The 17,809-nt window shown below is 36.9% G+C and overlaps 1 protein-coding gene across 3 annotated transcripts; it reads left to right on the top strand.

Moving 5' to 3' along the window:
• The first annotated feature begins 8 nt into the window (after window positions 1–8).
• LOC117788197 (ras-related protein Rab-26) lies at window positions 9–17,732 on the top strand. Of its 3 annotated transcripts, XM_034626874.1 has the most exons (7): window positions 9,534–10,020; window positions 10,075–10,223; window positions 13,085–13,195; window positions 15,549–15,657; window positions 15,741–15,851; window positions 16,052–16,196; window positions 16,337–17,732. In XM_034626874.1, exons 1-7 carry the CDS (start codon window positions 9,549–9,551, stop codon window positions 16,449–16,451), a joined length of 1,212 nt encoding a protein of 403 aa, XP_034482765.1. In that variant the 5' UTR covers window positions 9,534–9,548; the 3' UTR covers window positions 16,452–17,732. The 3 variants fall into 3 exon arrangements, with proteins under 3 accessions (XP_034482766.1, XP_034482765.1, XP_034482767.1); XM_034626876.1 differs by lacking the exon at window positions 13,085–13,195; XM_034626875.1 differs by lacking the exons at window positions 9,534–10,020; window positions 10,075–10,223; window positions 13,085–13,195 and adding an exon at window positions 9–1,782.
• Window positions 17,733–17,809: the final 77 nt, after the last annotated feature.

The following is a 17,809-nucleotide window of genomic DNA, read 5'->3' as shown; positions in this document are numbered from 1 at the left end:
TCATAGAAGGACATTTTCAAAGAAAACGTGTACAGGATCTAGCGCCGGAAATGATTTAAACATAGCGTTAAGTGCTGAAAACGAATAAAATCTATGAAATCGAAAATGTGAACACAGGCCGCTACGACACACATACACTCAAGCACACTCACACACAGACGCACACACATATTCGCAATGACCCCAAAGGATGTCGAGCTGTGGAAGCCCATAGTAATACGTTGTTGTTGTTGCCCTTGTCAATTGGGTCTGTTTTGTCGTCATAGATTGGGTCGATGAATGGCAGTAGCAGCGGCGCTCGGGCGCAGGATGCTGTTATTGAGATTCATAGATAACAAAGAGAAATGAAGACGTCAGCATCGGATGAAGTGGTTGTGGAAGTGCGGTCGGGGGCTCAGCCTCAACCTCAACATGCCTGCCTAATTAGTGTGACGCAGGCGACAACCGCGGCGCTATTGGCAACTTTTTCTTTATTTATGCTGTGATAGTGAAATACCAACAACAACAACAAAAACAAACGCCAAGAATCAAACGCAATATTTTCGCTGAAGCAGGGTTATAAATAAAAGACATAGATAAATAGACAAAATAACCAAATACCAAAACAACCTAAAGCTTTAACCAAAACACCAAGCAAAGTGCAGTTTGCAAAAAAAAAAAACATTACTTAATATTAATCGAACGGAACATAGTGAAAAGAAACAGCACCAATTAGCGGATAACCCATAAATAATATTAGTCAATATGTTTAGCTAGTTACAATTTATACATAACAATTATTTAGTGGCTTTAAACAAAACACCAAACAACCAAACACCAAAAAGAAAAAAAATATACCAAAAGCAAAGTTCAATTTATAAAGAACTAACGAACATACGTTTAGGGAAATACAATATAGATAAGCTTATTTCGGATATTAAGTTTAGGGGAAATATACATATAAATATAAAAAGTCAAACCGCCATTACACCACCACCGCCCCCTCTTCGAAAAGACCAAAATCAAATTCATTCAGAAAACGTGCCATTAACCGGACAGCCAAATGTCAAAGTCATAAATAGAGCGAGAGAAAGCACAATTGAAAGAGATTGCGCACGAGAGCGCCTAAAAGCACACACTAAATAAAGCTCAGCTCAGCTTTGCTACGCTTAGCGAAGACACAAACCAAAACAATAAGAAATGGCGACAACAACAACGACAGCAACTCACGACGATGCCAGCAGCATGAGCGACGATGTCTTCGAGGATGCGGAAACGACAAAAGCACGCATCGAGGAGCTGCGTCGTCGTCCCTTCGGCGATGGCTGTTACAATCCACCCGCAGCGCCCATTTCACAACATCAGCAACAACAACAACACCACCAGCATCATCATCATCATCATCCCAATATCAATCACAACAACAGCAGCAGTCAACAGAGTTTAACGAGCAGCCAGCACTACCATGACGATGCCATCATGGCGCCAGTACAGCGCACTGCCAGCGGATATCCGGGATATCGTCCTTCTCGCGAGGCAATGCAACTTTATGCCTATGGGAATGCGGACTATGGAATGGAGGATGACTACGATGATGGCTGGCGCTCCTATCGATACGATGAGGTGAACATGCATCAGGCACCGCCAACAGCAGCCCAACTGCAGCCCTTCGATGATACCATCAATCATAAGACGATCCTGCTGGGCGATTCGGGTGTGGGCAAAACCTCCTTTCTGGTTAAATACAATACGGGCGAGTTTCGCTTGGGATCCTTCTCGGCCACCGTTGGAATTGCTCTGACGGTAAGTGGATGAGAGAAACTTCTTTGTTTCCCGCATGCTTACAAGAAAACCCAACAAAACTGGCGTCTCCTTAGACATATGTACATATATAATCATAATCCCATATTGTGGCTTTGCTATGCGTACAACTGAACACCTATACGTTTGTGTGTGCGTTTCTGTGCGTGTCTAACTGTAATTGAGTGACACACCAAATAGGCAACATATTGTTGTGTTGTCTGTAATCGCTTGCCGCGATTTCGTTTACTTTATGTTGTCTATTTTTATCACACACACAAATCTCCACAGCGCATTGGCATTGATTTTGTCACTGTTCTTGTTATTTTTGTTGTCACTGTTATTGTTTCTGTTTCTGTTGTTGTTGTTGTTGCTTTTATGCCATAAAAATAACCGCGTCGGCTTTAAGTTGAGGTCGCTGTTCTGTGTGTGTCTCACGTTACGCATCAGTGATGAGCGAAAATATCGCAAAATTGTGATTAGGATGATAAAATTTATTATTACTTATCGGCCATGTTGCTCGATTTCCCACAGTGATTGCATTTTATTATGATTTTTGCAATCATTTGAATTTTATCTCTTGAACTTGTGATTTACCTTTATTATTACCAGTACTAATGATTTTCTTCATTTACTTAAATCATATTTATTTTATATTTTTGTATTATTGTTGCAGTTAAAAATTGTATTTTTGATTATACTTTTATTATTACCAATTAACTTTTATAAATATCAACAAACTACTTAATTTATAATTATTGGTGCAATTATTAACAAAACTCACATAAAACTATTTAACATAAAAAATCGAATGCCCCTGAAAGTAGGCAATGAATTCGTTGTGCTCCCTTGGCCCACTACCTGTTGCCGGCTTTCACTTTCACAGCTTAGCGAGCTCGCAGCTGCCACAACGAACGAGTGTACACGAGGCAGACAACAATGCTCGTTAAGGCAATGAAGTTCAAGTGCAACAGTTATATTTGCCATTGAATTCAACCTGCCACCTGCTTAACATTCGTCGATTCCGCCTCTCTTTCTTCCCTTTGCCTGACCTCCCCTTCGCACTCACTTCGTTGTCCGTTAGGAATTAACTTCGGCGCTTGTTCGACATTGGCTAACAGTATTTCTAGGCCAGGGCTGCTGCTGCCAAAGCCAAAAGCCGAAGTTGCACGAACTTGCCTCGTGGACGGAATAAAGGACTTAAAGCTGGATGCTGCGGCTGCTGCTCCAGATGCTTCTCGCTGCGTGCTCAGTTTAGTTTTGTGCGCTGCTCTTGACGCTTCGATTAGCATTCGGTTCGCGCTCTCAAAGTTTCAATTTCCATACAGTTTTTTGTGCACAGTTTTAAATAAATTTTCGTTGATAAATGTAAAGTGAAAGCGAATGTTTTGAACTCTTTTATGTCAATGTTTTTTTAAACACACACACATTCCAAGTGCGCTTACACACACAGTCGCACACTCATTAGATGTTGCAAGTTTTCTGTTGCATACTTTTGAGCGCGTCGCGTCAAGCGCACAGCATCTGTGCAACTTTACAACATTTTTCAGCTATTTTTGGTGGCTTCCCTTTGCCCTCAACTCTCTGTGTGTGTGGGTGTGTGTGTGTGTATGTTGTGATGTCTGGGTAACTGGAGCAGACCCTGTGCAAGAGTTTAAAAATAAACGAAAACAATTTACGTTGGACAACTAATAAAAATTGATTTTTTATTAATTAATTTCTGTAGAAACACGTAAAAATTATAAATACTCGGCAGGCTTATTATGGTGATTTATCGGATGCGTTGCATTTATTGAAAGTACCTACAATAATTAAAAACAAATAAATTTAAAAGAAATAATGCTTGAAATTCTTAAAATTCAAAGCATATTTCGTTTATTTTCAATTTGATTGAACGTTTATAGGAAATGTTATAGGATATTTTCTGTGAAATTGAAGTAATTAACACGATTTACGCTGTGCTCACAGAAAATTCCTTGAAATTTGAATATTTGTGTTTGAGCTTATATCGAGTATAAATTCCATTGAATTGTTGTCATTAGATTTGTCGCGAAATTTTGTCTTTGTGAACAAATTGAAATTCCCATAAAAGTATGCTTTCTTTTTTTAGATTTTCTGATAGGTTTGCTTTCAGAAGATTCTTAAAACTTTATAATAACTATTATTGTTTTTTAGGTAAAGCTTCTTTTTGTTGGCTAAACAGAATTTATGTTTTGTTATTCTGGGCAGTTATTATTATTTAACTTATATTTATGATATCCAAAATATATTCTATAATTGTTGGGGGCAATTTTTTTAAATCCCGTTAAATGGTGTTGTTCTCATTGTCATTTGTCTTACTCCAATGCGCATTAATTATACTGTCAGACGATGTTGATATGCGCATCAGTTGATATTTGAAGTGCATTCAATAGCCGAAGGTCAAGTTCTTTATAAGAACATGCACGCGCTTGCACTTTGATTCTTAAGCTGTCCAGCTCAGGTTCAAGGTTTGCTTGTTGCATTTTATGCAATTAAAAATCATTCTTTATAAATACATGCAAGCGAAATCTGAGCCGAACAGTGTCGAGGATTTAGATGCCTCCATGGGAACTTTTGCTGGAAATGCAATTTAAGCCGATTACTAACACAAATCTTTAGGGGTTGTCCTTTCCACTTCGGTCCTCTGCTGTCCCCTGCTGTTGAGCATTGGCGAGCCTGCTGAGTGGCTTTCATTACAAATGCCATAAAATGTTTTACGGCTGCCGCACATCAACGTAAAGCTGTCGATTGTCCAGTTTCCCAGTTTCCTCTTAAAATCACAACAACGCCTACGCATAAACACACACACACAAACACATACTTACTTGGCATTGTCGTGCTCATGTGTGTGTGTGGGTGTTTGCGCTCTTCATTTCCTTAAAGCTGTCCATGCAATCAGGAAGCCATTGTCTGGTAGCTGCGGCTCTTGTCTGCTCACTTTGCCTTCGTTTTAGCTGCGTGATTGAGCGCATGATTGAATGTATCTCAGTGTGTGTGTGTGTGCATTTGTGTGTATGTATTTCCCTCCCACAACATTGTGGCCCTTTTCAAAGGTGTATTTGTAACATTGACGTGCGTGTTTGTTGGCAACAGCTGAACCGCCTTTTGCGTGGGCTTTACAATAACGTGTGTGCAACAGGCCGTGATCAGAGGGTCCATTTATTTTTAGGCTTTATATTGATGTAATTACGCAAAGCAATTCGTCTTCCAAAATGTCGTTTGATTCATTGAAGCATCTCGCGAAATTCACTTGACAACTTTTCACTTGACACAGTTCTTTTCCGTGGAAATTGCTGCGAGGACAACCCAATTAAAAACTTTTGTTATCAGCATTATGATTGACAATGTTAGCTTGATTATATTACTTCTTCTACTGAAAACTAACATTGAAAGGTTTCCCTAGGGGTTGAATCATTCAACGAAGGTCAGAAATTTATTAGAGAAAAAGGATGAAATACATAAAGAAAAGGATACATGCTGTGGGTCAAATGTAAATTTCACAATTTACATTTGATGTTTTATAAATTTTGGGACATATTACATTTCAAATTAGAAAGTGAAATATACAAAGATAAATTTATGCTTGAGAAAGTTTAGTAAACTATAATGACTAATAAAATGTTAAAAATAAAATCAAATACGTTTTAAACAAATTATAATAATAAACTTTGAACATTTTTAATAATAAATTAATTCCAGCTCTTACTTTAAATTCAAATGAGAAAAATTTAATAAAATTATAAATTTAAATTCAATTATAAATAAAATTGAGTTCTTAATTGCAAACAAATTTAATAAAACTGAGAAGACTAAAACTGTAATGAATGCAGTCTAATGAATGACTTTGCTTAAAAGCACACAAACTGCTTCAACAAGTTCTTAGGTCTTTGTTGTCCTAATTGTGTAATGCATACTTTTTGTTTTAATAAAGTGTCCTTTACACTTTAAGGGGATTCAAGTGCTATCAGTTTACAAATTAGACCTCACTGTCGTTGCATACCTTTTATTCTTCTCATTTTACTTAACTGTAGGGATACATTGTCTCTCTTTAAATAGACTCCGTAATCAAGGTTGGGCACGTGCGATGAACTCCATTTAAGGAGCAGTCGGACAGTTGGATTTAACTTCAATACAATTACCCAGACAGGTCCAGACAGCTGCAGACAGGACGCAAGTTGCGCTTGGTTGCCTGGAATCGAATTGCTTTATAAAGCGTTTTTAGTGTGCGTCTTGGCAAAAAGGTAAATGCTTTTGCTCTTGCCAGGATGCAGAAGACGTGACAAGGCCGAGTTATTTCACCTGCACCTGTCTCTGATTTTTGCCTTTCAGCATTGGCTTTGTGAAAGAGTTGACCTCGGCAATTTGTGCAAATTCAATGCATACCAGGCATCAGTCGAGTATTGACATTTTCAACTTGTTTGCTTGTTTTGACTGCAAATCACATTTTCTTCCAGACAGACACCCAAAAAAATTGTGTATAAAAAGTAAACAGATGTAGATGTCGATATTATTCTGTATTAGAATTTTATTTGGCTTTTTAATTGGTGCTTGTGATATACAGGCGAAGTTAGAGCAGAAATTTAAAATTTACTTTGAATCGGCTTTAGATATTCTATTTAGAAGACAAATGGTATGAAACTGTATTTTCGTACCTCTGGTTTTTAATTAAAATAATTAATTGAAGTGAAAACTTTGCTAAGTTTTGGATTTCGAGTCAAACCAACTTCAAACTCTCATAACTTTGCCAAAACTTAACCGATTTTAATGCGGAATACCATTTTAATCATTGTTTGGCCTATATATTGATTCTGCATCAAAATTTTAGTTACTTAGAAAATTCGATTTTTTGCTCATCACTGTCATATTTTTCCATACCTACCCCTTAAGACTTTTTCAAAAACTTCAAACTCTCATAGCTTTGCCAAAACTTAACCGATTTTAATGCGGAATACCATTTTAATCATTATTTGGCCTATATATTGATTCTGCATCAAAATTTTAATTATTTAGAAAATTCGATTTTTTGCTCATCACTGTCATATTTTTCCATACCTACCCCTTAAGACTTTTTCAAAAACTTCAAACTCTCATAACTTTGCCAAAACTTAACCGATTTTCATGCGGAATACCATTTTAATCATTATTTGGCCTATATATTGATTCTGCATCAAAATTTTAATTATTTAGAAAATTCGATTTTTTGGTCATCACTGTCATATTTTTCCATACCTACCCCTTAAGACTTTTTCAAAAACTTCACACTCTCATAACTTTGGCAAAACATAACAGATTTTCATGCGGCATACCATTTTAATCATTATTTGGCCTATATATTGATTCTGCATCAAAATTTTAATTATTTAGAAAATTCGATTTTTTGGTCATCACTGTCATATTTTTCTATACCTACCCCTTAAGACTTTTTCAATAACTTCAAACTCTCATAACTTTGTTAAAACTTAACCGATTATCAAGCGGAATACCATTTTAATCATTATTTGGCCTATATATTAATTCTGCATCAAAATTTTAGTTACTTAGAAAATTCGATTTATTGGTCATCACTGTCATATTTTTCCATACCTACCCCTTAAGACTTTTTCAAAAACTTCAATCTCTCATAACTTTGCCAAAACTTAACCGATTTTAATGCGGAATACCATTTTAATCATTATTTGGCCTATATATTGATTCTGCATCAAAATTTTAATTATTTAGAAAATTCGATTTTTTGGTCATCACTGTCATATTTTTCCATACCTACCCCTTGACACTTTATTAAAAACTTCAATCGGCCATAACTTTGGCAAAACTTAACCGATTTTAATGCGGAATACCATTTTAATCATTATTTGGCCTATATATTGATTCTGCATCAAAATTTTAATTACTTAGAAAATTCGATTTTTTGGTCATCACTGTCATATTTTTCCATACCTACCCCTTAAGACTTTTTCAAAAACTTCAATCTCTCATAACTTTGCAAAATCTTAACCGATTTTCATGCGGAATATCATTTTGATCATAATTTATCCTCTTAAATCATTCTGCATTCTAATTGAATTAAATTTGTTACAAATTTATTTCGTCTGGATCTTGTCTTCGATTTATCAAACCTTTGTCAAAACTACACCGATTTTCATAAGAAACGTCATTTTGATCATAGTTAAGAGTCCCCTTCTGTTTTTTTTTGTGTTTCTTTTTTTTCGGTACTGAAACTTTTGTGAAATGCATGAGAAATCACAACGCAACCAAAGTATGCAACATTTGCATTGCCCTCCAAAATCGTTTTGTTTGTGAAATTTCGGAACTGCTTTTGGCACATTAATAGCTAATGTCCAATGATAATCACGTGGTCGGGTTGGTTGGCTTCCCACGCGTTGTTGAATCCTTTTCAGCTCTTCATCATTAACCAAATGTTGCTTTGTGATACGTGTGTGTTTGCTGTTTGGCTTTGTGGTAAATAAACGCTTGCCAACTGTTGATTTAGCGACGTGGTCACGAACCAGACCCGCAATCTCTACTCTCTGGCTACTGGGGGGGAAACCCCCCGTCCTGCGCCACATGCTGCTTGTGTTTAGGTGTGTGTGTGTGTGTGTCTGTGTGTGCGTTGTCAATGACAATGTCAGCCATTTTTGGCCCTGAGGAGAAATTTTGTGGGTCGGTTTCGGTTTCCATTTGGGTCTCTGTCGTTGGCAAGGCAATTACATTCAATTTGCACCTGTGCGTTTTGGGGTCTCAGTTCTGAAAAGTTCCATCTGATGATGTTGAGAAATTTTGAATTTTAATTTGTTTCTCAACTGGCCAAAGTAAATTATAACTGGCGGGCTAATGAATGAAATTTACATCTATATTACAATGTAAATATCTCTGCTAGTGATATGATACTAGTTAAGGTTGACGTCTCAGACTTGAAAGAAAATAAGTAAATATACAGTAAATATAACTGAACAGAGAGGACGAAAAAAAGCGAGTGTGTGAGAGAGAAGAAGATAAAGAATGTTAGTAGCAAGTGTCGCAATAATTAAGTGATTACTTATGTTGTTTCTGTAAGTGAAGTTGTAATGAAGATTTTCACAAATAACTTTAAACATAAAACACTTGTTTTATTTCCTACATTTAGGCGTATAAAATCTGCTTTACATAAGCGCTTAAATCTTTATAATTGTAATCGAAGCTTTTAGCAGTTAGCCTAAAACACGGACTATAAATAAACAAAAAAAAGGGCAAACTGTAATGAAGGGAATTTTGCTTACTTCTTTCATTTCTTTCATTACAAGTAATGGAGCTTTAAAGGTAGACTGTCTACAAGTTGTTCATGCCTATGGAAAAGTAATATAAACTGTACTAGATTTTTCGCCTGATTGCTGTGCTGTGAATTCTCGGCAATGGGAATGTTTATGTTAATATTACAGCATTTATTTTGTCTTCAGTATGTTTTTTGTTTTATGATTTTTAATGAGTTTGCGGGGCAAAAGTTTTAGCTTCGCTTTGCCTTTTGCTTTATGCGGCTGCCTCAGCAAACTTTTCATCCGGACTCCGAGTTGCGAGTTGGGTTCAAGTTGAGCAGGAGTTCGTTTTGTAGCGGGTTGAGGGTTGATTTTCGAGTCCAGAGACTGTCGATATCACTCTGTCTGCTGATGATGTGTAACAGTTAGTTTATTGATTATTTTTTCGTTCCTTTGGCACGACGTGTTTCCAATTGAATTCAACCAATTTAGCAGACGAATTCCTGAACAGTCTCAAAGATGCGACGTCAGCAGACACGTTATCGCAGTGATTCGATTGCTGGGAGTAGCACTGGAACAACGAGGAAACCATCGCTGGTCACTGCAGTGAGCAATGCATCGCCAACACGTCGGGAATCGTTGGTGAAGCCCACCTGGCAGCACATTACACCAGGTCAGCTGCCAGTCAAGACGCTGGACAAGATCAATGGCATTGCATCCGATGATTCCGATGATGATGGCTATCCAAAGCGACGACCCAGCGTTATTGTGCATCAACGCCAGCAATCGTTGTCCCAGCAACCGTTGCTTTCGGATTACATGAGTCCATCGCAGATTTATCGCGATCATCTGCAGCAGCATTCAGCACAGGCACAGCAGCAATCACAGCAGTCGCCATCGATTGGAAATGGTTTTAGCAGCAGATTTTTGAACAGCATGCGCATCACGGCAGCTTGTGAGCAGCAGCCGCTTCTGGATACGGGCGGAGGAGGTGGAGGTGGAGGAGGAGGAGGAGGCGGAGCAGCAACTGCTGGCGGTGGCAGAGCTTCTGCTGAAGTTGTTGCTTCAACTGTTGGACCCGGCAATGATGGTGCTGGCGCTACGCTCTGTAAATCCGCTGGACGTGCGCTCATACGCATGATATCCTCCACGCCAGGTCAGGAGGAGGATGAGGACTTTGATATCATGGGCAAGGTGACTCACAAACACACACAACTAAACACATTTACACCATAAATCACACCCCCTCCATCTTTAAAATTGCGTATCGAATCGAAGCCTGCAACATTTGTCGTCTTTTCATGCAAATCCATATGAAATTTATCAATTTGCATTACAAAAAGGCGACAACAAAAGACGAATCCCAAATTTATAAGTATTTATAAGGCGCTGAAGAAGCTGCCAGAATCCAAATCTTTTTCAACATTTACCTGAGCCGCAAATTGATTTATATATATTATGCGTTTTATTTGGCACTCTGCTTTCCTTCTCCGATTTCTTGACTGATTCCCACACGATTTTACGACTCCACCATGCTATTTACTTCCTTTGGAGCATTTTATGGCATTGCCTGATGCCTGATTACAATGGGATTTGCATAAGCAGCTCAAAAAGAAAGTCATAAAGTTCAGTAAAGTGCAAAGTGACAAAAGGAAATTAAAGGCTCTTCCTTTAAAAGAATTTCTGCCTTGTTCTCCACAGTTTTAATTTCTCTGTCCGCACGCATTTTAGTTCCCCTTGGCACGTGTCCTTCCACAGGACGAAACAACGACACCCACAATACAAATGGAGGCCAGCCGGCTGCCAAGTTGGTGCCTTATGCTTTTCATTGGCACAATTCTCTTGAATTATGACAAATGCCCCAGCTCTGACTTCCATTCACACAGCTGCAGACATAAAAAAATATATAAATATGAATAATAAAAAAAAGTTATGTAAATCGAGGTGCGCAAGACCGAAGTTTAAATACACTTAAAAAATAAGTTAAGCAATGGTATAGAGTACTTTTTGATGCAGAAGGAAATAAACTTAAAATCGAGGAGCACATATTTCTTTTAAAATATTAATCTTATCTAAACTGAACTCTTTAAACTTATTGTACTAAGATTTAAGAACATTTTATGATGATGATATAGCTCTGCATCTAAACTAAAATTTGCAAAGTTTTTGTTAAGATTACTCCTATTAAGTAATTTTCGTAAAGTTAACACATCCTCCTAGACAATGTGTAGACGAAACTGCTGCATATTTAATTTATTTCGTTTTTTTAAAGCGCTTCCCGCTTAGTTATCGCCAAGCAAGCAAAAGTCCTGGGTAGTAATAACATTTGCATGAGTTCCCAGACGCTATTCATATATACTATATAAACATAAAAACAACTGAGAATATACCATTGAATGGCAAAGTTTTTGCGGCTGCTTGATAATTTGAAATATGCAAATAACTTGCCCTATTTGTTGAGGCTCACAAATTAACAGTCTAATAGTAGGTTGGGCTTGTTAGCCAACCCTCACAATGTTTAGCATCTTTCAGCAGCTGTTAATTAAGTAGTAAATACAAATTTAAATAGGTGAGGACTTTGAAATTATCTCTATATATGAGCTCTCTGATGTTGTTAAACATTTAAGGTCTGTTTACCTTGATCCCTTGTCATTTATGATGTGTAGAATTAATGAAACCATTTATAATGTGGAGTAGGAGACTTAAGAGCATAATAACATGTAATTTTAAAGTGTCAGCTTAACAGCATTTTTACTATGTACAAAATTCAGTAACATTTATGTTAAACACATTTAACATTCACAATAAAAGACTGTCAGCCTAATAGGCTATTTCCACGACCACTCACATTTGGCTCATTTGGTCACATTTGGATGTGGCTCATTTTTGGCTTTCCACGACCAAATGTGAAACTGTTAAGACACTCAAAGCAAAGCAGCTGTTCGGCTTCTGTGCACAAATTACAAAAAGCAGACAATAACAACATTTTATTATTTATTATGATATTTTAATTTGCGCAAATTTAATGTCTACCGATTTTATTGATGAAAACAGCTGGTTAAGGTGATAATTGCTATTTTTTTTAAGAGTTTATCGATAAACATCGCGTGTTCGATAAAAAAATACTAAAATTCACGGGGTCGAATGACAAAATATCGGCTCATTCATTATGGATGAGCCAACATCATCATCCGGATTTTGTACTGAAATGAAGTCCACATTCGGGCCGGATGATGAAAATGGCGTCGGATGAGCCAAATGTGCTGTCGTGGAAATAGCCTATAACATATTTTATTTATTTTAACAGCAATAAAGTAGAGTAACAGTTATGTTAAATTGTAAGCTGTAACTTATATGTTAAAGCTAACTATTGGACAGTTACATTGACGCAATAAGCTTTCGAGCGAGCTAATTTCTTGTTACATGATAAGTTGACAGTAAAAGCTTAATTAAAAGTTAACAACTGTTTTGCCGACTTAACACACATTCAAGTGTTGTAAGACCCTTACAACTCTGAGATGTAAATCTCCCCTGATTTAAGTCAATGGGAGCAATTCTAGGAAATTTTGCTATTGAAAAACAAATTCAGCGTACCTAATGAAAGCTCAAGGGCAGATTTATAATGCAACTGCTGCTGCAGCTGCAATTCGAGCACGTCGAATTCAAATAACATTTCTACTTCAATTGCCTGACACCGGAATAGCATCTAATTTAGCTCAACTTTCAGAAACCAAATGCCAAAAGACGTACGAATTTCAAAAGAAACCACAAGAGTTATGCATGCCAAATGATGGCAAGTATCATGTGGCAAGTAGCAAGTGGCATGTTAAGGTCTTTGGGGGTGCCTCTCATAAGCTATGCATTGAGTATGCGAGTATAGAAGCCTTATATCATATTATACTCGTATCACATAAATTGTTATGTTCACCTTACAAATTTTGTCTACTGGAAGCTAAGACTTATATATTTATATAGATATGTATTTTCTTAATTAACTCACACACATACTCACTCATTTACACACTTGTAACTGTCGCTTGTGGTTTGTTGGCCAGGTTATAATGCTGGGCGATTCGGGAGTGGGCAAAACATCGCTGTTGATTCGATTTCGCGATGGTCGCTATGTGCCCAGCTATTTCCTGAGCACAGTTGGCATTGATTTTAGGGTAAGCGTTTTTTCTGTCTCTCACTCTCTCTCTCTCTCTCTCTTTATATTTGTGTCTCTCTTCTTGTTATTAATATTACTGTTGTTGTTGTTACTAATTGTTATATGTCTGTCTATCTGTGTGTATTTCTGTTTTCCTCTCTCCCTCCTCCGTCTCTGTTATCTGCTTGCCTGTCAACAGTTGTCAAGGCTATAAGAATACGATTTTCACCTGCGTACACATCAACTTATTCATTCATCTTCTCTATGTGTTTGTGTGCCTGAGTTTATCATGTTCTTATTGTGTTCCCCATCCTGCGTTCTTAACTTTGCTTCAACCACAACCTCAACCTCAACCTGAAACCGACTCCCAAGCCAAACAACTCTATATCCCCATATCTCTTGCTATGTGTGTTTATACCCTGTGCTAATCTCGTCAGGTTAAACGTTATATGATGCGAGTTTAAATGTTAAGTCAACTACATAGTTTATCAATTATTAAATGTGAACTTCAATTTTCTGTTAACTACTCTCAACTTTCTATGTTATTTTACAGTTGCTGTTAAAGTTAACAGATGTGTTGCAGTAATAAAAATATTCATATGTATCTATTTAATATTAAGTGTTTGTTATTTGAAATCTTTCTATTATGTGTTTGGTGTTTGTGTTTAATACAGGGTATCTAACTGTCGTATATTAATTTATTTGTGCGTGCGTGTGTTTCTCTTTGTCTGTTTGCTTTGCGGTTTTCATGACTCCCAGTTGATGTGGCTCTGCTCTTTACTGAAACATTTTTCCGCCTGCTTAAATCGTGTTCAACCAGTTCCCCTCTCGCTCTCCGTCTGTGGGGAGTAGGGAGCAGGGGAATAAGGGTAGCACCCTTGCCCAGAGTTGCCAGCATTGCTGTGGTTAAGCTCCTTGGGGCTATTTATTAAAAAGCATATGAACTTGAAAAGGACTTGTTGATGGTTCTGTCTCTTTGTGCATGTGTTTGTGCGTGTGTGTACACTGTGTGTGTGTATGTGTGTGTGTAAGCTCGCGTACACTTGTTACTCGTATTTAACTTGCCGTTGTTGGTGTTGTTTTTATCATGCTTATTATTCTGGGGTTTTTGTTTCAGCTTCAAGAGTCTTTATTATCGTGGAAATTGCTGGGAGCTCACATGGCACATGAATTTATTAAACAACAATAATACAACAAGTATTTGCCATGTCTCCCATTAACTGCGTACCAGTCTACCAATCTCTCTATCTGTATCTAAATCTTGTTCTTCTTATCCTTTTGTTCTCAGTCATTTTTTGCCGCTCTTTGTGTGGATAAGTGCGTCCTTTTTTGGTTTTTCAACTTCTTAACATACTTCTTTCTTTCCTTTTTTTTGTGTTTACGTACAAGCCTCCTAAATGATTTCCGACTGACCTTAAATTTTGTACGCCGTTAAATCGTCCTTTTTATTTCATTTCAATTTGTTGCCTTGACGGCAAAAATTGAAAGCACTGTACAAATTTATTTAATGTCTACCAAAGGTATTGCGAATTTCTGTGGAAATAAATTATTGAAATCAAGCGAAGGTGGAGAATTTTTAATTAATTTATTGCCAACTATTTGCTGGAAATCAATAAAAGCATATTTCAAGTTAATATATCATTAAATCATAAAAAGTGCATTAATTATTTAGTAAATAAACATAATTTGCTAAACATAAACACCCTAGACTTAACGGAATAGTAAATAAATAATAAATGAGAGATATTTTGTTTAAATTTAACGAATAATAAATTTAACCTTGGCAAATATGAGAGCATCAACCAAATACATATAAAATTTAAATGAAATTCCTAGTAAATTTCATCTTATGTTTTGACGCAGTGCATTGACTTTATGTTTACTTGGCTTGAAATTTGTTTTTCTAACAGCTTTTTGCTTTTTATTTGTCTGTGCCCAATTTACAACACACATATACAGTCAAATAAAGTCAATATGGCTGCCAAGCACACACACACACACATTTATTATATTGACTGATTGTCTGAGTAGCCCAAACCGTGCGCTCTTCCTTATCAGTTGTATCATTAAAATTGCTGTAGTCTGTAGTCTGAATGTTAACCTGTAATTGTATTACTGTATTTCGAGTGTGTTTGATGTGTGTCTGCATGTTCGTGGCAACCGCTGCGTATACGCAATGTGCCTGTGTAACATGAATAAAGTATACGTCCCGTGGTGTCTTTTATACGTACATTCAACGTTCACTCTCACTCTCTTTGGCATGCACATTTCGTAAATTAATTGCATTTTGTGTAACAATTGCGTTTTCATTGGCAACAACATTTCTTTTTGCATAACAAACACATACATAACTCAATTGCAACGGCGCACAGAACAAAGTTGTCGTCGTCGATGGAACGCGCGTCAAATTGCAAATCTGGGACACCGCTGGACAGGAGCGCTTCCGGAGTGTGACGCACGCCTATTATCGCGATGCCCATGGTGAGTGATCCAATGACTGTGATTCGATTTAGAGTGCCTTATTCTTTTTTTTTTACATCATATCATTTGCTGTCCAATAATAGCATTGCTGCTGCTTTATGATGTTACCAATAAGACCACCTATGACAACATACGCGCCTGGCTGGGCGAGATACGTGAGTACGCGCAGGAGGATGTGGTCATCGTTTTAATAGGTGAGATTGAGTTAAAAGGCTGCCAAATAAATTTGATTAAAGCCAGCTCAGCAGTTTCAGTTGCAGTTGCAGTTGCAACAGCAGCAGCTGTTGGCCATTTAATTAAATTAAAAGTGAAAAACTTTGCAACTTTTGTCGCTTTTCAAACGTATCTCTCTCTTCCATCTCGCTCTCTCTCTCTCTCGTCACTTGGCCTAAAGGCAACAAGGCCGACTGCGGCAGCAGCGAGCGGCAGGTGAAGCGCGAGGATGGCGAACGCCTTGGACGTGAGCACAATGTGCCGTTCATGGAGACATCGGCGAAGACGGGACTCAATGTGGAGCTGGCATTCACAGCGGTCGCCAGGTGAGTTTGCCACACAACTTTGCCGGCCACACGACAGATGAGAAGGACTTTAAGTTTGAGAGAACTTAATTACTTTTCTTAATCAATTCCGGTTTACTCTAAAACTCGAAAACTAATGATAAACTCTTCTCTCTCCACAGGCAGCTAAAGAGTCGCGGTTACGACCATGGCGATGATGGAAAATTCAATGTGCATGATTTTGTGCGTGACAATACAAAGGCTCGATCTGTTTGCGCTCAGTGCAGGAACATGTAATTTGTTTATGCCTCACAGCACAATGAAAACTTGCACAAAAAAACCCAACAAAACGAAGCTCACAAAACAAAGCGCAAATTTGTACAACAAAAAGTATATTACAAAAGCAAAAACAAAACCAAAAACAATAACGACAACAACAAAAAGGATATTGGCTATTGAGAGAGAGCATGCGTTGGCAACAATTTTTTAAGGCCCTAACCGTCGTGTCAGAGCATTTTGTATGTAAATTGGAATTTGAAAGGGAAGGGAAAAGGGATTGGGAATGGGAAACGGGAAGTACATGGATACTCTCGCATTTTGGGAATGTATAATTTTTTACAAAATTGCTCGCAATGTGGGGGGGAAAAGCTGTGTGCATTGTTTGGCCGTTTTGATAGCATAAATATTGATTAATATATACATTGAATACATATATACATACATACATATATATATATCTATATACAAGTGCATACTTTATTTTTGGTAGGGACAACGGTAAAAGTCCCTATGAGAAGAGAACTCTTGGTGGAAATTCTGAAAGCGCAGCAAAATCATGCTACATTGAGATTTGTCCAACACGTCGTCGAGACTATTGCGATGTGGAAATTCGTATCTATTATAATAGCGCTGTTAGTGGCCATACAATATGTGAAATATAAACAACAAATTGAATGTAACAATACATACATACATGCATATAAATATAAATATAAAGGCATTGCCATGGAGCAACCAACCTAGATTGAACCAAACCCAATTAATGAGAAACAATCACTCAATTTACCTTAACTGAAAAAAATTAAAACAAAACTTCTACTATTTAATTATGTAAATTTATTGAGACTTCTGTTTTTTATGAAACGTTAAGTGTTATGCCTACCGTTAAGTTTTAAAACCCACACACCTAAACAAAATAAAAAAAAAAAAAACAGAAATGTTTAATACTACTTAAAACTATTTTAAATTATTTACACAAACCCAAAATGTATCTATTAAATACTCTATGCAATTAAGTTAGTTAAAAACTCTATGTAAACTTTGGCATGTTCTATATGCAATACAAATTATATGCAGTTACTTACTACTACTACTATTCAACTACGGATGCATTCGGAAAACCAACGCATACTTATATCATATACTAAAAAGTAAACTTACGTATATATAAAATAAGCAGCGTTATGTTTAAGCAAGCTGCTTGTCTAGTCTTGCATGCATACGGACATATATGTAATGTATTAAAAATATACCATAACAACAAATACATATTTACATTGAATGTGGTTTAAAAACAAATTACTGTGTTTTATTTGCCTTTGAATTTTTCAGCTGGTTTACAGGAAAAAAATTATTTTTACCAAATTAACTATTTA

This window comes from Drosophila innubila, assembly GCF_004354385.1.
Source record: "Drosophila innubila isolate TH190305 chromosome 3L unlocalized genomic scaffold, UK_Dinn_1.0 0_D_3L, whole genome shotgun sequence".
In the NCBI taxonomy this organism is placed as follows: Eukaryota; Metazoa; Arthropoda; class Insecta; order Diptera; family Drosophilidae; genus Drosophila; species Drosophila innubila.
This window is presented reverse-complemented; position numbering and strand designations above follow the sequence as displayed.

Excerpts from the sequence above, each read along its gene's own strand:
- LOC117788197 (XM_034626874.1), top strand. The coding sequence starts at position 9,549 with ATGCGACGTCAGCAGACACGTTATCGCAGTGATTCGATTGCTGGGAGT. Across the intron at positions 10,021-10,074 it reads TCTGGATACGGGCGGAGGAG|CTTCTGCTGAAGTTGTTGCT; the intron begins GTGGAGGTGGAG and ends GCGGTGGCAGAG. Across the intron at positions 13,196-15,548 it reads CAGTTGGCATTGATTTTAGG|AACAAAGTTGTCGTCGTCGA; the intron begins GTAAGCGTTTTT and ends AACGGCGCACAG.